This window comes from Eumetopias jubatus, unplaced genomic scaffold, assembly GCF_037043125.1.
Source record: "Eumetopias jubatus isolate StellerSeaLion01/CBP00866 unplaced genomic scaffold, mEumJub1_p1.0 scaffold_7, whole genome shotgun sequence".
Classification (NCBI taxonomy): Eukaryota; Metazoa; Chordata; class Mammalia; order Carnivora; family Otariidae; genus Eumetopias; species Eumetopias jubatus.
The window spans coordinates 113,823,988-113,843,927 of record NW_028274813.1 but is presented as its reverse complement, the minus strand read 5'-3'; the positions used below and the strand labels follow the sequence as shown (position 1 = coordinate 113,843,927).

General features: G+C 49.6%; 1 protein-coding gene across 1 annotated transcript; it reads left to right on the top strand.

The window, feature by feature from the left end:
• The first annotated feature begins 16,017 nt into the window (after positions 1-16,017).
• Positions 16,018-18,325, top strand: RPP25 (ribonuclease P/MRP subunit p25). Its single transcript, XM_028100451.1, has one exon. The coding sequence runs from the start codon at positions 16,226-16,228 to the stop codon at positions 16,823-16,825; it is 600 nt and encodes a 199-aa protein (XP_027956252.1). The 5' UTR covers positions 16,018-16,225; the 3' UTR covers positions 16,826-18,325.
• The last annotated feature ends 1,615 nt before the right edge of the window (positions 18,326-19,940 follow it).

The following is a 19,940-nucleotide window of genomic DNA, read 5'->3' as shown; positions in this document are numbered from 1 at the left end:
TATGTTATAGGCCAGTAAGCAACTGAAAATAAAAGAAGATTTTTCTAGCATTTACTAAACCCTTAATATGTCTGAGTAAGATGCTAAGCCCCATGACTATTCCATGAAGTTGTGTTATTATCCCCAATTTGTACACGAGGAAAGGGAGGTTCAAAAGGTAAAGTGCTCTGCCCAAGGAAATGAAATGGATGTATCTAAGAAATGGAAGAACCAGTATTTTTAGGTTGGGTTTCCCCAGAAGCAGACACTGGAATAAGGATGTGAGTACAAATGGTCTTTTTGAGAAATCATCTCAGGAAGCACTAGTAGAGGAGTGGAGGAAATTGAAACAAATAAATGAATGGAAAACAATTTGGGGTGCAATAATGAGCAGGTTACCACTGTGGACAATGGTGGGGGGAGGGCATCCTACTGGGGACCCCTGGGACACAGTGCAGAGTGCAACACAGCTGTCCCACCAAACAAATGAGGAAACTAAGGGTTGAGAGCTGCTCCTGGCACTTTCAGACTTTCCTGTGTGCCTTCTGAGCAGAGAAAGCCCTCAGGCAGAAAATCCCAGGGGCTTGCAGAAGTCATCAGGAATGGTTAAGGAAGAATGGAGAGAGCACTATGTAGTAGCATCTACTACAACCAAGATCTAAACCCAAATCCATCTGGCTTTCAAGCCACATCATGCTGCCTCCAAGGTAACCCATTAGTCCTGTGGAAGTTTGCAATTGGAATCTCCTTTCTTAAGAAAGAACCTCCTGCTCCCTCCATCCCACTCCATGCTCCCGGTCTTGTAAGATGCCAGGTCCCTGACACTTAGCATATATGCCTGATCACATAGCACTGCATATACAATGACATACATTCCTGCCTGCAGAACCATGGCAATGTCAGAGCAGCTCATCCAGTCCACTTACTACTCAGGTGGACAACCCTGAAACTCAGAGAGTTCACCCTAGGCCTCCCCATACAGTGCCTCTCCCCTCCACACCTCCTCCCTACCACCCATTTCCCTGTGTTCGTCTTTTCTCCCCAATCAGACTGGAAACTCCACCAAGGCAACCCACAGAATGGGAGAAAGTATTGACAAATCACATATCTGATAGAAGACTTGCAAGTAGAATATGTGAAGAATTCACAAAACTCAATAATACAATGAAGAATAACTCACTTTTAAAATGGGCAAAGAGGGGCGCCTGGGTGGCTCAGATAGTTAAGTGTCTGCCTTCAGCTCAGGTCATGATCCCAGGGTCCTGCGATCGAGCCCCGCATCAGGCTCCCTGCTAGGCGGGGAACCTGCTTCTCTCTCTGCCTCTGCCTCTCTCTCTCTCTCTCTCTCTGACTCTCATGAATAAATAAATAAAACATTTAAAAATAAATAAATAAATAAAATGGGCAAAGAGGGGGACGCCTGGGTGGCTCAGTCGGTTAAGCGGCTGCCTTCGACCCGGGTCATGGTCCCAGGGTCCTGGGATCGAGTACCAAATCGGGCTCCTTGCTCAGCAGGGAGCCTGCTTCTCCCTCTCTCTCCCTCTGCTTGTGCTCTCTCTGTCAAATAAATAAAATCTTAAAAAAATAAAATAAATAAAATAAAATGGGCAAAGGGATCCTGGCCTGGCTCAGCTGAGCTATGACGGGCATAGATGGGCAGCTCCAGGCTGAAGGTCAGGTATGGGTCTGTTCTACACTGTTTGCAGTGTCTCTCATCCATCTTTCACCAGTTGGCTAGCCAGGTGTGTTCTTTTCATGATGACCGCAGGGGCACAAGAGGGCAAGCAAAACACCCAAGCCACCTTACAACCTAGGCTTGGAAGTGGCACAGTAGAAAAAGGTCGGCTTCTGCCCACACACCCTTGGGCCAAAACAAGTACCATGTCTGAGCCCCAAATCAAAGGGCAGGGTCCTGCATCTGCATTTAGCCACGTTACCTGGCAAAGGGTGTGGTTAGAGGAAGGAGCAAAGAATTAGGACCAAAGATTCTCAGGCACACACCTCTCTTGAAAACACCCTCAAGAGTAGAGGCATGGTCTAGGGAGAAAGGGGCCTTACCTGGAGCACCCACCTCAAATTTGAGCTCACCTTTGACTAGAGATCTCCAATAAGGAAGCAGTTGACTCCGTATTAATAATTTTTTTAAAAGCCAATATTTGAATCACTGAATTCTACTCCAGGAACCAATATTGCCATGTATGTTTACTAAGCATAATTTAAATTAAAAAAAAAGCCAAAAAATAAAAAAATAATAAAATGGGCAAAGGATCTGAGTAGAAATTTCTCCAAACGAGGGGCGCCTGGCTGGCTCAGTCGGTGGAGCATACGACTCTTGATCTTAGAGTCATGAGTTAAAGCCCCACATTGGGCATAGAGCTTACTTGGAAGGAAGGAAGGGAGGGAGGGAGGGAGGGAGGGAAGGAGGGAGGAAGGGAGGGAGGGAAAAAGAAAAGAAAAGGAAAGGAAAATTTCTCCTAAGAAGATATATAGATGCCTGATAAGCACACGAAAACATGCTCACCATCATTAGTCATCAGGGAAATGCAAATCAAACCCACAGTGAAACACCATTACATATCCACTAGAATGTTCATAACCAAAAAGAGATACTCAGTATTGACAGGGACATGGAGAAATTGAAACCCTCATACACTGCTGATAGGATTGTAAAATAGTGTGGCCACTTTGGAAAATAGTTTGGCAGTTCTTCAAAAAGTTAAACATAGAGTTACTGTTTGACCTAGCAAGGTATAAACCCAAGAGAAATAAAAACATAGGTTCACAAAAGAGCAAATTTGTTGCAACTTCATTCATAGTAGCTAAAAACTGGAAACAGCCATCAACAAGAGATGGATAAACAAATTATTATATATTCATACAATATAATATGACTCAAGGAGAAAAATGAATGAGCAATGAATACATGCAACAATATAGATGAATCTAAAATACATTATATTAAGCAAAACAAGCCAGACCAAACAAAAACAAAAACAAAACCATACTATATGATTCCACTTATATGAAGTTTAACAACAGGAAAATTAATGTGATACAAACAAGTATAGGGGTTGCTGATTGGGGGTTGGGCAGGCGGGTGGGCAGACTTACTAAAAGGGGACAGAAGAAAAATTTCTGAGGTGATAGAAATACTCTAGATCTTGTTTTGGGTGGTAGTTACAAGTTATATAAAATTATCAAAACTTATTAAACTGAAAACTTCAGATCTGTGTCCTCTATTGTTTGTAAATTATAACTCAGTATTGTTAGCTTTAAAAGATCGGGATCACTGGAACAGCTTGAGTCTAGGAAACAAGTACAATTCCCAACCCCCAACCTCTCGCCTGTGTAACAAGCCCTGTCGATGGCCACTCCGCAGTGCTTCCCTTCTATCAGCAGTGCCTACAACAGACCACTTGGGGGCAGCCACGCCTGCCACGGCTAATATTTGCAGGAGCTAATTTTCCACCAGCTAGGTTGTTCTGGGGCAGCTAGAAGTCTGGGTGCTGCTGTGTAGCCCGTTGGCCTACACAGCTCATCTTCATCACCACCACCTCTCATAGCCTAGCCAGCAGCTCCGAACATGCAACACCCATTGCTTACTACTTGTTGAGCTAGAACAAAAGTGTCCATCCAAACCTGCTCCCACTAACTGCAGGCACAGCACACCCCGGGTCCCTCAACTTCCCATCCTCTGTCCCTATCGTTCCTGTCAACAGCTGGGCATTGCTCATGGTGTTCCTTTGGCTAGCTGATTCCTACTCATCCTTTGAGTGCCCACATGAGTCTCAGATCCTCTGGATACCTCCCTGGACTAGATGCCTCAATGCCTTCCTTTCCTGCCACACCATGGTATGTTGTTAACTAGGTATCTGTCTCCCCATCAGAATGACTTCAGGGCCAGGGGTGAGGGAACAGACCTACATCTGTGTTACACACCATCACCCCACTGCCAGTCTCAGGGACAAGGGAACTTGGTTGAGTAGTGTGTTTGGCTACAACTGGCTCTTCGGGGAAAAAATGTACATATATATATGCTTATTAGAAGTTTTACTGATATAAAGGATGTGTAACACACAACGTATACATAATAAAATATACAATACAGTTTATTGTCAGTTCCATATAGCCAGTTGATTCTCAAAGAATGCTTTCATCAGTTTTTCCTTTACTCTTGCCTGCATAGCCTACAGTTACAATTGATGAATGAGCATAGATAATTAAAAAATAAATAACAATAAATCAAGCTCTGTATCTGTAGTGTTTGCTAATTTCTGTGATGTAAGTACTTCCACCATGGCTGATTTCAAGCTACCAATGTGATGTTACTGAATGCTGCATGGGGCAAAGATGTCCCACAGCACACCCTTACATAGTATTACCACCACACAACTACAAGAAGCCTAAATTAATTCAAGAGCATGAATAGTAAAATGCCATAAAGTTATTATAACGTGATGAGTTTTGAATGATGAGTTGACTATTACTTTTCTTTTAATGCAGCATACTTAATTATAAGCTGATATAATTAAATTTTTAATAATGGTTGTAGTTTAACAACCAGACTACAAAATGAAAAATTTAATAATTGACTCTCATGGACCAGTATGAGCTGCTTCCAGCACTAGTATTATGCTTTTCACTTTTGATTTCAAGGATTTGGCTGCTTTACTCTTTTGTTTTTATATGCAACTTACTATGAAAATAAAAACATGGTTATGCATATTCCTCCAAAAAAATTAAATCTTTTCGGGCTGATTAAAACAATAAGTAGTTACTATCATACATGACTATCCCAGGGCACCTGGGTGGTTCAGTCGGTTAAGCATCTGACTCTTGATTTCGGCTCAGGTCATGATCTCATGGTCATGAGTTCCAGCCCCACATTGGGCTCCATGCTCAGTGTAGAGTCTGTTTGAGATCGGATTTCTCCCTCTCCCTCTGTCCCTCCCCCAACTTGTACTTTGTTTCCCAATGAATGAATGAATGAATGAATGAATAAATAAATAAATAAATAAAATCTTTAACAACAACAAAAAATATCATACATGAATGTCCCTAGAACATTTTTGGTTATCACCAAACTCAGAGACTTATTGCCCTGGCCTTGTCTTCCAAGGGTGCATGGGCCACTGGATGCTGGGCTCCTTTGCACACTTCAACTCTTCCCTGGGTCCAGGTCCCTCGCCTCTTCCCAACCCTCACCTCTCTCTGGAACTGCTGATGATCAGCTCCAAAATCCCCAATTCCATAGCATGAAGAATGGTTTAGCCTCCACTTTCTACTCTCTTAAACATTTTAGTCTGAAAACGATTTTACATTTTTTTAAATTATTCATAACACCATAGAACTTTGTAAACATGAGCTATTTCCCAATATTTACTATATTATAAATTAAAATATTTCTCTACAATTTCATTTAAAATAACAATAATAGGGGCACCTGGGTGGCTCAGTTGGTTAGGCGACTAACTCTTGATTTCAGCTCAGGTCATGATCTCAGGGTCATTAGATCGAGCCCCATGTGGGGCTCCATGCTCAGTGGGGAGTCTGCTTCTCTCTCCCTCTCTCCCTCCCTCTCCCTCTGCTCCTCTCCACCTTGCTCATTCACTCTCTCTAAATAATAATAATAAACATAAATTCATTACATGCTAATGTAAAAAAAAATCTTTACTTAAAATAATTACATTTTCCAAAACAAACACAAAAAAAGTAGTGAGAAATGTGGCATTGCTTTACAATTTTGCAGATCTCTTTAATATCTGGATTAACAGAAGACAGCTTAAGTCCCATATCTGCTTCTGAATTTATTTTTTAATTTTGGTGGGGGGGGGTGGGGCAGAGGCAAAGGGAGAGAGAGAATCTCAAGCAGTCTCCACATCCAGTGCTGAGCCCAACAAGGGCTTGATCTCACAACCTTGAGATCATGACCTGAACCAAAATCAAGAGTTGGACTCAACCAACTGAGCCACCCTGGTGCCCGCTTCTGCATTTAATCTGTTGTAATAACACATATCATGAAACCCTTGGAAAATTCCACTGTACCTTCATGAAATAATAAGAATGAAAAAGGCAAATAATGTCTTACTATTGTTATAAAAACAATTTTGACCTCACAGCCCCCACCCCCACTAAGAAAGGGTCTTAGGGACCTCCGAAGATCCCTGAATCCCACTTTAAGAACCACTCACTGTTCTAGACTATGTCCTGGGAGTGGGATGCTGACTTTTCACACTCAAAGAAGCCCATCATTCATTCATTCAACAAATACTGTGCACTGAGTATCAGACACTGTTCTTGGGTGCTGGAGATGCAGCTGGGAATAGAACAAAGTCCCTGCCCTCACAGAGCCTATATTCTAATGAGAAGAAAAGTAAACAATAAACAAATATGGTTATGTCAGGTGATAATAACTGCCATGAAGAAAAATAAAACCAGAAAAGGGAACAGAGATTGAAGAGGGAGGAGTGTTATTTTAGGGTGGTCAGGGAGGTCTCTTGGAAAAGGTGACATTTGAGCAGAGCCTGAAGACTATGAGACAGAGTCGGGGGGATGCGCCTTCCAGGCCGAAGGAGGCACAGGTATGTTCACCGTGTTTGAGGAAAAGCGAGGAAGCTGGTGAGGCTTGAATGGAAGCACTGAGAAGAGTGAGAGATGAGGCCAGAGAAGGGAGGGGTGCTCAGATTCTGGGTATACTTTCAAGGGGTAGTGATAATTTCACTGAATCCATGTCTCTCTTTGAGGCTGCAGCAGGTTATATTCCCCAAATATGGTCACAGCAATATTTCTAGCCCCACATGCTCTCCCAGAATGTTGCCATTCCCCATCAAGAAGTGTACTTCCTTTCCCCTTGAACTTGGGCAAGGGCTTAGTGACTTCCTTGATAAACAGAATGTGGCGGAAGTGACACTGTGACACCCAAGGCTAGGTCATAAAGCATAATCTGGTTTATGCCTGGTTCTCTCTCTGTCATTGGGTGCTCACCCTGGAATCCAGTCACCATGCTGTGAGGATGCCCAAACTAATCCAAGCAGAAAGACCACATGGAGAGGGCCACATGGAGATCTGAGGCTTTCAGCTGACAGCCAGCAAGAACCAAGAGACAAGCAAGTGAATAAACTTTCAGTCCCCAGCCTTCAAGTTCTCCAGCTTGTCTCATGGAAAAAGAGACAAGCCATCCTCGAAATGCCCTGCTTAAATTCCGAACCTACAGAATCTGTAAGCATAACAAATGATTGTTTTACATTACTGAATTTTGAATAATTTGTTATGCGGCAATTGGTAACTAGAACAGAGTTCTCTTGGCATTCTATGTGACCTTTCCAAAGTACTAATCTAATCAATATAGGCCTGATTAAAATCCTGCAATGATTTATTAGGCTAAAGTCAAAGGTGGTGATCCCACTAAGGCATCAAAAAAGATCTCAGCAATCACTCCGCCTTCTTCCCTCCAGGTTATGACTGGGCAGCTTTGGGGTTCAGGCTGATGGATGGAAGCAGTCCCAAAAGCAAGTTAATAAGAAGGAAGTAATAAAGAGCGCCTGGGTGGCTCAGATGGTTAAGCGTCTGCCTTTAGCTCAGGTCATGATCCCAGAGACCTGGGGTTGATTGAGCCCCGCATCGGGCTCCCTGCTCATCGGGGAGCCTGCTTCTCCCTCTCCTGCTCCCCATGCTTGCGCTCTCTCTCTCTCTGTCAAATAAATAAATAAAATCTTAAAAAAAAAAAAAAGGAAGTGATAATAGTCTGGCAGGGGCAGTGCCTAGTTCTTGACGTTCTTCTCCAATGAACACAGACCACATAAACACAAGAGAAAGCCCAGGGTCTGCTTCCCTGGCTATGCCCCACCCTTTCCTCCTGCCATAAAAAAGTCCTGGTCATAAAGGATTTCCAGGTGAATTCCTTAAAAGTTTCAAGTAGAAACTGCAACCCTAAGCCACCTGAAGATATGTGTGTTTTAAAGCATGACTTAGTTGATGTGGTAGACTATCCATAGAATGGTTACCAACTCTATAAAGACTCCCATGCCTGTATATACAGGTCAGACCTTCCACCAAGAGGTGCAGCTTATTTCCCTCCTACTAGAATCTGGACTGGATATTTATCTTGGTTTGACCAACAGAATGCAGGGGAAGTAATAATGTGTGACTTTAAGACCTAAGCCTTCTGAGGCATCGCAGCCCCCATTTTCATCTTTTGGGGATCAAGTCACTCAAGAAATAAGTTTGTGGAAAAAAGCGCAGCCAGCAGCACCAGCTGTTCCAACCAGCCCAGCTCAAGCACCAGACATGTAAATGGAGCCACCTTGAGTGTTCCTGCCCTAGTCAAGCTCCCAGCTGAATGCAAAGGAGTGACCCCAGCCAACACCATGTGGTATGGAAGAACTGCCCAGCAGAGTCCAGCCAAACTACAGAGGCATTGGAAATAACAAACTATTACTTGTAGCCATGATGTGTTTTTTTGTTGTTGTTTTTTAAAGATTTTATTTATCTGACAGAGAGAACACAAGCATGGGGAGCAGGAGAAGGAGAAGCAGGCTCCCCGCTGAGCAGAGAACCTGATGTGGGGCTCGATCCCAGGACCCCAGGATCATTACCTGAGCCGAAGGCAGACACTTAACCAACTGAGTCACCCAGGCACTCCCAGCCATGAATTTTTTTTTTTAAGATTCCATTTATTTATTTGACAGAGAGAGACACAGTGAGAGAGGGAACACAAGCAGGGGGAGCAGGAGAGGGAGAAGCAGGCTTCCTGCCGAGCAGGGAGCCCGACGAGGGGCTCGATCCCAGGACCCCGGGATCATGACCCAAGCTGAAGGCAGATGCCTAACGACTGAGCCACCCAGGTGCCCCCAGCCATGACGTTTTAAAGGTGATTTGTTACCCAGCAGTAGGGACCTGAAACAGGTTAACATTTTAAAACATGAAACTGTCATGCAAAACTATGAAATGTTTTAACATGTTTTCTTGAAAACAGCTGGACTTCAGGGCAGAATCTGAAAGGTGTGCATCCCCAACCCACAATGAAGATATGTGGGCACAAAAGACAACTACTGGGGTGCCTGGATGGCTCAGTCAGTTGGGCGTCTGCCTTCAAAACTCAGGTCCTGATCCCAGGGTCCTGGGATCAAGCCTCACATCAGGCTCCTTGCTCAGCAGGAAACCTGCTTCTCCCTCTGCCTGCCGCTCCCCCTGCTTGTGTGCTCTCTCTCTGTGTGTCAAATAAATAAATCTTAAAAAAAAAAAAGATAACTACTTCAGAGATCTGCCTCTCTCCATGACTTCTCCTGGAGGCAGGAATGATGGGGGCTCGTGACATCCACTCATAACTCTATTACCTATTCCAAGGCAGGTTCACCAGGAAGATCTTTAATCAGCAAATACACATAATTTCTAGGCAGAGAGTCCTCCCAGAAATTCTGCAAACAAAACATGTTCTTTCCCTTGTTGAAATATATACAATTTATCTTCTGGGACAGTATGTACAGTGTACCTTGTGACTTACTTCAGAACAATAGATGGCAGGCACACTTGGTTAACTTCATCTTTTCCTCAAAAGAAGGAAAGACATAATGAATTACCTGGTGGTAACAGGGAATTCTCATGGCCATAAACGGGATTTGACCAAGTAGCAACCTGAACTGGAAGGAGCCCCAATTCATCCAGCTTGATATGGGGGCTCTGTTCTGGACTGGTAGGATGGGGGATGGGGTGATAGGGGTGTTATGTAAAAAGACCTGTTTCTAGTCTCACCACCATAGAGAGGTAGGGAAGGGGCAATTGCCAGGAAGAGAGGTGATCCAGGGAAGAGAGAACTGTTTCCTGGCTGCTTCCCAGTGCTCCAGGCCCTATGTGGCTCTACAGGAACAAAATGACACAGTTCTTCATAAGCCTGACTCCAACAGGATGTGATGGGAGAAAGACTGTCGCTATATGTAACATTCAGAAAAGCTGATATAGCCACTCCCACTGAAACAAAGCCAAAACTGTTAAATCACACACGAGCAAAATAAAACCACTGGGCCTGCATCCCTGCCTGTCAACAAACAGCTGGGGCCCAACAGCTCTGGTGGCCTCAAGGAGGTTAACATTCTGTTCTGCCTATTTTTTTTTTTTACCCCACCCTCTGTTTGCCCACAAGCTTTATTGCTCAGTAGCTGAATGGGCAAGGGCAAGCTTGTCTCCGAAAAGTGGGAGTGATGATCCCATGGCAGTACTGGGGGGGATAACCAGGAGGTAAGCACTTACATCACCATTTCCATTTAACAGGAGAGGAAACTGAGGCACAGAGCAGTTCCAAAGCTTGACCAAGGGCACAGGTAGCAAGTGGCAGAGCTAGGATGCAAAGTCAGGCCATGGGCTCCAGAGTCCATATTCTTAACCACCCCACTAGCTGCTTCTGGGTGTTGGATGGGCAAGCATTTTATAACTTGTCAAAAAACTCAGGACACCCCTGAAGGATAGTTTTAATTCTGGGAAGGCATAAACTAAGCACTCTGCCCCAGGTCAGTGCAGCCCTGGTGCCCCCTATCCCAGGTAAGCACTGGCAGAGCCGAACTCTACCCTGGAGTCCCAGGACCTTTGTTCCAGATAACTAGAGAGGCCTATAGCTGATGCCTTTCACCCTGCTGCCCCTTCCTCCTCTAGGGGGGCTAGTGCCAGGATTAAGAACAGATTTGGGGTGCACCTGGGTGGCTCAGTTGGTTGAGCATCCAACTCTTGATTCAGCTTACTCATGATCTCAGGGTTGTGAGATTGAGCCCTGCATGGGGCTCGTGCTAAGCATAGTGCCTGCTTAAGATTCTCTCTCTCCCTCTGCACCCCCCAGGCTTGCATGCGCGCTCCTCTCTCTCACTTAAAGAAAAAAAAAAAAAGAACAGATGCTGAAGACAGGCTATCTGACTTTGGATCTGGCTCTACCTTACTTACGAAATGGGTGGCAGCTATTAAATAGTGTTTGTATGAATGAGTTAGTACATGGTGAGTGCAATGCTTGGCACATAGTAAGTGCTAAGTAAATGCCAGCTATAATTGATAACTATTCCCTCTCCTTATCAGCTCTATACCTTCCTCCCACCCCAAAGTTCTCAAACATCCTGTTTCTTTGGTTTTAGGTCAAATCCCACCTTAGATTTAGAAGTATAATCTTATCTTCTGAGTGCAAAGCTGATCCAAAAGTGGAAGCAATAGGAAATTTCAGGAATCACAGAAGGCTCTTAGAAAGTCTTTTGGGGACCAGAACTCTCCTGGGAACTCTAACTTTGCCCAGGTGAGTAGCTTTTTACTACACCTGTCTCTGGTGTCTGGCCGGAAGATGGGGGGTTGTGGCAACACCCATTTCTTGCGGAGATGGAGGAGGAGCTCTGATGGCTTTTTGCTTCTCCTTCCCCCTCTTACAGTTCTGTCTCCTCACTCATTCTAGGCCCCACATATCCCCTCTCCTCTTCTTCCTCTTGGGACTCAGGTGACTTGGGCTGATGGTAGGAAAGCACTTGAATTTCATGCAAGGTTGCTGGCCCACTGGGTCTACACTGCAAACCCCTATTTTCCATCTCTGGGGCCAGAGCCAGCACAGGAGAAGGAGCCGCCTCAAGGCTGAAGCTTGGCTGGTGTTAGGACTCATGGGTCCTGTCCTGGCTGGCTCCTGGCAAAAGGAGTAACTGGAAGTGAGACATGGTGAGGAGGCTGGGCTGGTGGGGACAGAGATGGGGAGCTAGAATCAGAGCACCTCCCTAGGGCCTGGGACTCAGTCTGCGAGAAGAGATGTCAGGCCTGGGCAGGGACTCCTCCATGACTGAGCTCTTGCTCTCTCCCAGGCCATGTTCCCCCACCAAGCTTCATTGCCTAGCAGTGTTAAATTTACAAGGAGCTCTGATAGCTATAACCCTACTCAGCCTTCAAGAAAGCCCTGTAAATTGGTGACTGCACTTATGCTCAATGACCAAGGACTTGAAAACAATCTTAGAACAGTTGTCATTCATGCAGCTGTTTAGCAAATATTTATTGGCGCTTCTGGGTGGCTCAGTGGGTTAAGCGTCCAGCTCTTGGTTTTAGCTCAGGTCATGATCTCATGATCTTGAGATGGAGCCCTGCTTTGGGCCCTGTGCTCAGGGCGGAGTCTGCTTAGGGATTCTCTGTCTCTGCCCCACTCCCTACCCCCCCACCTCACACCCTAGCATGCATGCTCTCTCTCAAATAAATAATCTTAAAAAACAACAACAACAACAAAAACATTTATTAAGTGCTCTCTGTATGCCAGGAAATAAATTTGGCTTTCCTGATTCAAGGTCTTTCCACATATTTGCTTCAATATGTTGATTCCTGATTGCCTCTCCTCCTAAATTTGCCTCCCAAATACTCCCCTTCTGCTGTGGTTTTGAAATATCTACAAATTTTTTGACACTGCTCCCTTCAAGAAGTAGAACTTAATTCCTCTTCAGAGGAAGATGGACTACAAAATGTATTGTGGCTTCCTGCTCATTTTCTCTTTCTCTCTTTCTCATCACTTGCTCTGGGGGAAGCCCACTGTTATGTCATGAACACATCTATGGAAACATCCAATGTGATAAGGAACTGAGGTCTCTAACCAACATGTGAGTAAGAAGGGGAGCAGATCCGCCAGACCCAGCAGACATCTTGGCTGCACCCTCAGGAAAGGCCCTGAGCTAGAACCACCCTTATAAGCTGCTCTTGGGTCTGTAGCCCTCAGAAACTGTAAGATATGAATTTTTTGTTTCAACCTGCTGACTTTGGGGGATAATTTTTTATGCAGCAATAGATAACCAATATATCTTCCCCACTGTAGGAACCCCTGCTCTCCCCAAAATCAACTCATACTTTTAATAGGCAGCTCAAATCATTTGAGGGACTGGTGCTCCAGCCCAGCCACCCTACCACCTCCTCTGAGAGTGAAAGGAGTCTAAGCTGCCACTAACTAGTCCCTAACATATTGGGAAAACTGCTTTTGCCAAGGCTTTGCCCATTTTCCTTTCCTTTCACTAGCTTTCTTTCCCCCTCACCTCCCTTCAAAATCTTTTAAAATCTCCAATAATATGTGAAAAATATTAGCCAACATTTCCTGAGAATTTGCCAGCCAAGTTTCTAAGACTGCTATGTGTCTCACAACCAGTTTAGGAGACCGGTTCCTATGTCAGCCCCATTTCACAGCTGAGAAAACCAAGGCACAGGAACTAAGTAAATTGCAAAAGGTCACATAGAAGCGAAAAGGCGGTAATGAAGTTCAGGCTCCAAGGTCAGTACCTCATGTACACAGGCTGTTCCAAGGCTCTGTGCTTAATTCTGTATTCAGTAGTTCTTTTCTTAAAGAGGCTCACAAAAACTGGATGCTGCCTCAGAGGTAACAGATGCAGTATGCTCTTTTCTTAAAGATATTTTAAAAATACATTTACATCTACAAACGCACACATATGGAAATAGATCCTCCCCCCACCTGCGCGCCTTAAAAAAAAAAAATACTTGTGGCCCTACCCAGCTCTTTTAACAGAAAGCCTTGACTGTCTTTCCACGTTTCTAACCGTCGCGGGGTCTGCGCCACCCAGACGCAAATGTACTTGCCCACCTTCCCAGAGTCGAGCCCTCTACTCCCCTCCCAACCGCGTTCGCCCCTTCTCTGGGGTTCCTAGCCGCCTCCCCGCGTATTCTCCCTTCGCCCCCCTCCTTGTCCCTGTTTGCTCTCTCACCTCGCCCCTCCCCTCCCCCGCGAGTATCCTCGCTCCGTCCCCAATCCTAGCTGCCTGCGCATTTCTCCCTCCTTCCTGCCTCGCCCCGGTACATCACCGCCCACCCGTTTTTTCACCCCCACTAGCCCCTCTTCCGCCCCCGCTTCCTCCCAGCCAATCTCCTCATCCTTACTCACAGTTGCCCCACTCCTCGAACCTTCCCGCCCTCCCTCTACCCCCACTGCCCAGCTGGAGCGCACAGCCGGCAGGCTGGGACGCGCGCTGACAGGGTAATGAATGGCTTCAGCGGTAATTAGCGACCCGGCGGCTAATCACGATGTACATTTACATTTTAAGTGCTGCAGAGGGAGCGGGGAAGGGCAGGGGGGCCGGGAGGGAATTTGGGCCTTTTCCGCGCTCTCCCTTCCCTGGGGAGCGAAGTGAATCCGAGTGTTCTACAGCTGGAGGTAGGAGAAGGGGCGGGAGGGGGGTGCTTCGAGAGCCAACCCAGGCGGCCGCAGAACAGCCGCGTGCTAACCGGACGCAAACCGGGAGCTCCCAGGCCCCTTCCACCAAATTGCATACCCGGCCTATATCCCTGCCAAGTGAAGGTTCGGCCTAGGCTTGCATACTCCTGCTGGTGGAGAGCTCGCTTCTTCCCTAACCAACCCGTTCTAACGTAGATCCCACCCGCTCCAGGACTTTTTCCCAGGCCTAGCCGAAACTGCTGCCCTTTAAGTCCCACAACTATCTCGGTCTTACGGAATGTGAGGTTCCCTGCGCCCCGCCACGCGCTGCAGTCAGTCTTTGTGTTCTCTCAAGGCCGCTGTGCCTCCGCTACTGTGGCTGTTCCTCGTGAGGCCCGCGGGAGCTGGGGCAGAGCCGAAGTCCCGGATCCAAACGGAACAGGACCCCGAGGGCCCCTGAGCCTAGCGTGCGGGCAGGAGATCCCGGACCGAGTCGGTCACTCAGACGTTGGGGCGCAAAGTCCACCAGCTCCTCCCAAAGGGCGGTAATGGGGTTAGCCGGGGTTCTGAACAGCAGGGGCCGAGAGCTAGGACAAACAAGATGCCGAGGAGGCCACAACAGCTGGGAGAAGGGAGAGGGGCACCCCGGCAGCCCCGTCTCAGGACTGGGACCCAGCTCCCCCCAGGCACTGTCAGGCCGCCCGTACTTTCAGGTTTCCCGCGCCCTGCAGCTCTCCCTGCACCTCCCCGCCCCGCCAGGTGCTAGGCACCCCCACCCGGATCAAGTCTGCACCGCTCCGTCTGTCTGACCGTGCGCTTGCGCGAGGGGCGTGGAAGGGTGAAGGGCGAAGCCCTAGGGCAGTTCTGGGAGGGTCCAGCTCCTTCTAACTTCCCTCCCATCATCAGCCCTTCAACCCCAGCCTCACCCTCACCGTCCACCTCTCTCCGCAGGATGTCCGGGCCACCCTCCCAGTCCGGTGGCGTTCCCAGTAGCTTCATAACGCCCCCGAGGCTTCAATTTACCACCTTCCTCCCTTCTCCCCCTCAGAACCTGCCTTCATCCAGCCTCCTTTTTACCTCACTGGGTCTCAGGGGGCCAAGGCTGACTGACAACGAGTTCCACCTGGGAAGAAGGGGGATCCGCGTTACCAGGGGACAGTGCCTGGCTTACCCTAAAGCATGCAGCTCTAATAGTGGCCACTCCATGGGTGGAGGGAGCTTAACTCCCCTTGGGAAGGGTTCTCCTTGTTCTCTTTCCATTCGCCTCAGGGACAGCCTGGCCCAGGAGTGTACGGGGGTCCGGGAGCCTCCAGCTCCGGTCAGGCGCGGCGAGCTGAGGCCTCAGTCTCCCGCCGCCCTGCGAGGACCACGCCGCGACGTAGTCGTCCGAGGGCAGCGCGGAGCGCAGCGGCAGCCAGCGCCTCCGCACTCTGCTGACCGTGCACAGGCTGTCCTTGAGGCGAGAAGAGCGGCTCGGGCGCGGGAGGGACGGAGTGGGAGGGTTCCCCTGAGGAGTGAGGGAAAGAGGCTCCAGCAGGCCTCTCGGAAAGCCCTCCTTGGGAGGGGACAAGGGGCGGCCTTCCGTTGGAACGCGCAAGGGCTCGAGGACCCGGCTTGAAGCGGCTTTTGCATCGCAAACACAGTTTTTATTTAGGTCGCCCGTTTATGAGGATTGGCTCAGGGAAGGCAGATAGCAATTAAGGAGGAACTTCTCCCGGCAGGTCACCCCCTGTGCGCACCGCTCCCTTGCCCCTGTGTCTAGACTCGGGACTGGATCCTGTAGGCGGCCGAAGGCAGGGCGCGGGCGGGCCGAGCCGAGTTAGGGGCGGAGCCTGGCGGTAGGGGCGGGGGCTCCCAGGCTCCCAGGCGGGGCCTCCGCTAAAGGCGCGGAGCACCCGGCGCCGAGAGCGCTGCGTAGAGCAGCGCCCACTGGAGTGAAGTCGGAGCGGAGGATCGCGCCGTCCCAGCCCGCCAGCGTCCACGCCGCTCCCGCACCCTTACCCCTGCCCGCCCTTGCCAGGCGCGACCGGCGGCCATGCAGCCCCAGGGCTAAGGCGGCCCCATGCGAAGCCCGCGTCCCCGCGGGCCGGGCAACGACGGCGCATGGAGAACTTCCGTAAGGTGCGCTCGGAGGAGGCGCCGGTGGGGGGTGGGGCCGAGGGGGGCGGCCCGGGCTCCAGTCCCTTCGCGGACCTTGCGCCGGGCGCTGTGCACATGCGAGTCAAAGAGGGCAGCAAGATCCGGAACCTGCTGGCTTTCGCTACCGCCAGCATGGCGCAGCCAGCCACGCGCGCCATCGTCTTCAGCGGCTGCGGTCGGGCCACCACCAAAACCGTCACGTGCGCGGAGATCCTCAAGCGCCGCCTGGCGGGCCTGCATCAGGTCACGCGGCTGCGCTACCGGAGCGTGCGCGAAGTGTGGCAGAGCCTACCGCCGGGGCCCACACCGGGTCAGAAGCCTGGCGAGCCGGCCGCCAGTCTCAGTGTACTTAAGAACGTGCCCAGCCTCGCCATCCTACTTTCCAAGGATGCACTGGATCCGTGCCAACCCGGTTACCAGCCCCCGAACTCCCATCCTGGACCCTCGTCCCAGCCAACTGCACCGACATCCAAGAGGAGCCTAGGGGAACCCGCGACTGGAGAAGGCTCTGCGAAGCGGTTACAGCCTGGGCCAAGCGCTGCGGAAGAGGAGCGGATGGCCTGAGAGCTCGTGGGTCTGGGCCACGTAGACGCTCTGGATCTCACCCCCGGCGCCTCGACCTTGAGACACATCTCCAGCCTTTCACGCCTCGGTGCTCTGGACATAGCTCCTCAGATGGTCAGCATGGACCCCAACGCAACAAGAGAGTGACCCCAGGGAAGCTTCATTCCACCACTTGTGTTGCCTGAAGACGCAGAACTCCACCTTCAGCTTTTCTGAGCCATACTGGAACCTTCTTCAGGGAGGGAGTGGTTGGCAGTAGGACTCTTGAGCCTTGCTCAGGACCCCCAAGGGTTAAAGGCATCCAGTATTCATGAGGGGAGCACCTCCCCCCCAGTGTGTAACCGGAGGAGAGCTCCTGGAATCACCTCCACTATTGGCGGCTGAGGGCAAGGGGTGAGAAACAGACTGTTTGAAGGCAAGGGAGTCTGAGTTGGGGAGGGGGGTGTTCTATTCTGCCTCTCACCCCGGGAGACCACTTCCTTTCTAGTTTTCCTTATCGTGCTGTTAAGGAGCATCCTGAGATCGTGGTGCAGGGACAGTCCCTTCCGCACTGGCCCAGAAGGAGAGACCCAGAACGCTCTTTGCCTTCTCCCCTGAGTCTCAGAGCTGGAGTCCTGCTTCCAGTAAAACACACAAAAATGGCTCTGGCCCCAGGTTTCTTCCTTAGCACTTAACCTATGTGGAAACTGCTTTGGCCTGCCCCCTTGTGTCTCAGTCCCCTCCAGCCTGGAGTCCTTGGCCTTTGGAATCTTCAGGGTCAGGCACAGAGACCGGACAGCTTCCAACTGGAACCAGAGGCACATTGCCCAGTCCCTGGCTTCTCCCTCTCCCAGCCTTCCCTGTCTGGCTCTGGCCTCAGGGGCTTGTGGCCAGAGGGGGCCTTTGTCCCCTGGTGCATTACCACTGAGGGAAAGGGAGGAGCACATTGCTTTTCTGGGAGGGAAGGAAGGCATGCACCAATGAACTCTCCTGGGGGTCACTGCCAAGGGAGGCACACCCCACTGGGCTCCCTAAACCTGCAGCCTCCTGCCAATTGACAGCCGTATCCAGAAAGCTGGCACAAAACCCCTCATCATCCATAGGATCTCCCCTTCACTGCTCTCTCTCAGAAAGGACAGCACACCCTTGGGAGAGGGGGAGGAGAGAGATTGAGCACAAATCCACTGCTGGAAATTACTATTCAGCAGAGAAGCTGGAACTTGGGCTGTGAATCACTGCAGACTCTCTGATAAGCTGCAGCCTCCGGCCCTGCACAGCTGTCTGTTGAGAGATAACAGCCTCATAAGCCTCTTTGTCCAAGTCAGCTGGGGCTGGGGGTGGGGGAGGAGTGCTGTGTGCTAGAAGGACTCTAGCGGGTAAGGGTGGGGGGGAGCCAGGGGGGCACCTAGCCCCAGGATCTCACCCTACCACGTGCAACTCAACAGCACCTCTGAAAGGAGATGGGAAAGAATGTAAGTCACTTTGCTAGCAGAACCCTGAAATAAATCCTTCCAGCGACAAGAGGTGAGTTTCGGCAGCTGACAGGAGGGGCTCTTTAGGGAGTTCTCCCCTACCCATATCCCCTTGAGCTTTGGATTAGTGAGCCCTGTCATCCAGACTCTGGCACTGTTTGCCCTCCCCAATTTCTTGTTCTTGATGAGTCCCTGCGAAGGGCCAAGGGGTTTATGTGTGCTTGTCCGACTCTCACAGGTGGTCCAAGAAGGTTGGAAAAAATGCACTATCCTTTTTTAAAAAAAAAAAAATATTTATTTGACAGAGAGAGACCGTGAGAGAGGAAACACGAGCAGGGGGAGTGGGAGAGGGAGAAGCAGGCTTCCTGTGGAGCAGGGAGCCTGATGCGGGGCTCGATCCCAGGACCCTGGGATCATGACCTGAGCCGAAGGCAGACGCTTAACGACTGAGCCACCCAGGCACCCCTGCACTATCCTTTTTTTAAAGATTTTCTTTATTTGACAGAGACACAGCGAGAGAGGGAACACAAGCAGGGGGAGTGGGAGAGGGAGAAGCAGGCTTCCCGCTGAGCAGGGAGCCTGATGCGGGTCTCGATTCCAGAACCCCAGGATCATGACCTGAGCCGAAGGCAGACGCTTAATGACTGTGCCACCCAGGCGCCAGAAAAACGCACTATCCTGACAGCTAAGGTGCCCTGGATTGGTCCTGGGCTTGTGCATCTGAAGCAAATGATAAAACTCGGAAGAGGTCCTGCATGGTAGATGCTTACAGAAGACTGATCTTGGTTCTGGAAAAGGGCCAACTTTCCAGAACCAGGATCTGAAGTCCTGATTGCCCTGTCAGCAGGACCATGCAAGCAGCAGCTTGTCAGGGGAGGCTGCAGAGGCTTTCTTTTCTTGATGGTAGGGAACAGATTAAGTCCCTTTCCTGCCTAGAAATTGATCCTGCAGTATGGGGAGGAGAAGGGCTTGTTTCCCCACCTTCAGAGCATTAACCTGCCCTGATGGGCTGAGCTTCCACCTCCCATGCCAGAAGGCAGGTTATGAAACACTTTCCTTTCTGCACCCCCACTTCACCCCAACAGGTTGAGTGCCCAGGTTTTTGATAGGTGCTCATGGTGCCAGTGGAATCCAGCACCCATGAGCACCCTACCCTTGCCTTACTGATCCTCTGGCCCTACTGACCCAGGAGCAGGCTCCAAAGGAAGGTGACCGATATCCCTATCCACCCCCACCCCCAAGACTGAGGTGGGAACCTGAGATGTGTTGGAATAAGTGAGGTGGGGTGGTGGCTACGGGAGCACCTCAGAGATGGCTCACTGACTACGGGCAGAATGGGAGGGAGCAGAAGCTGCTCTGTGAGACCCCATCATTCCAATAGTGACCTCTATCCAAGAGCTTTCTGGGCCCTGTCTTGGGGCACTTGCAGGCTAGGGGTGGCAGTGAAGGCTCACACTCACAAAATTGTCAGGTCACACGATCAAAATCCATTTGGGAATATAAATGTATATATAATCCAAGGCCGGAGCTCGTGGTCAGATGGGCAGTGGATCTCTAGCGGGGCCGTTGTTGTGCCAGATCCTAGTCTAGGCACACGGTGGGGCGGGGTGGTGGGGGGTGGGAGATCACAGTAGAATCGGACATTGTTCCTGCTCAAGGATGTC

Bases quoted from the DNA above. Each gene is read 5' to 3' on its own strand.
- RPP25 (XM_028100451.1), top strand. From the start codon at position 16,226: ATGGAGAACTTCCGTAAGGTGCGCTCGGAGGAGGCGCCGGTGGGGGGT.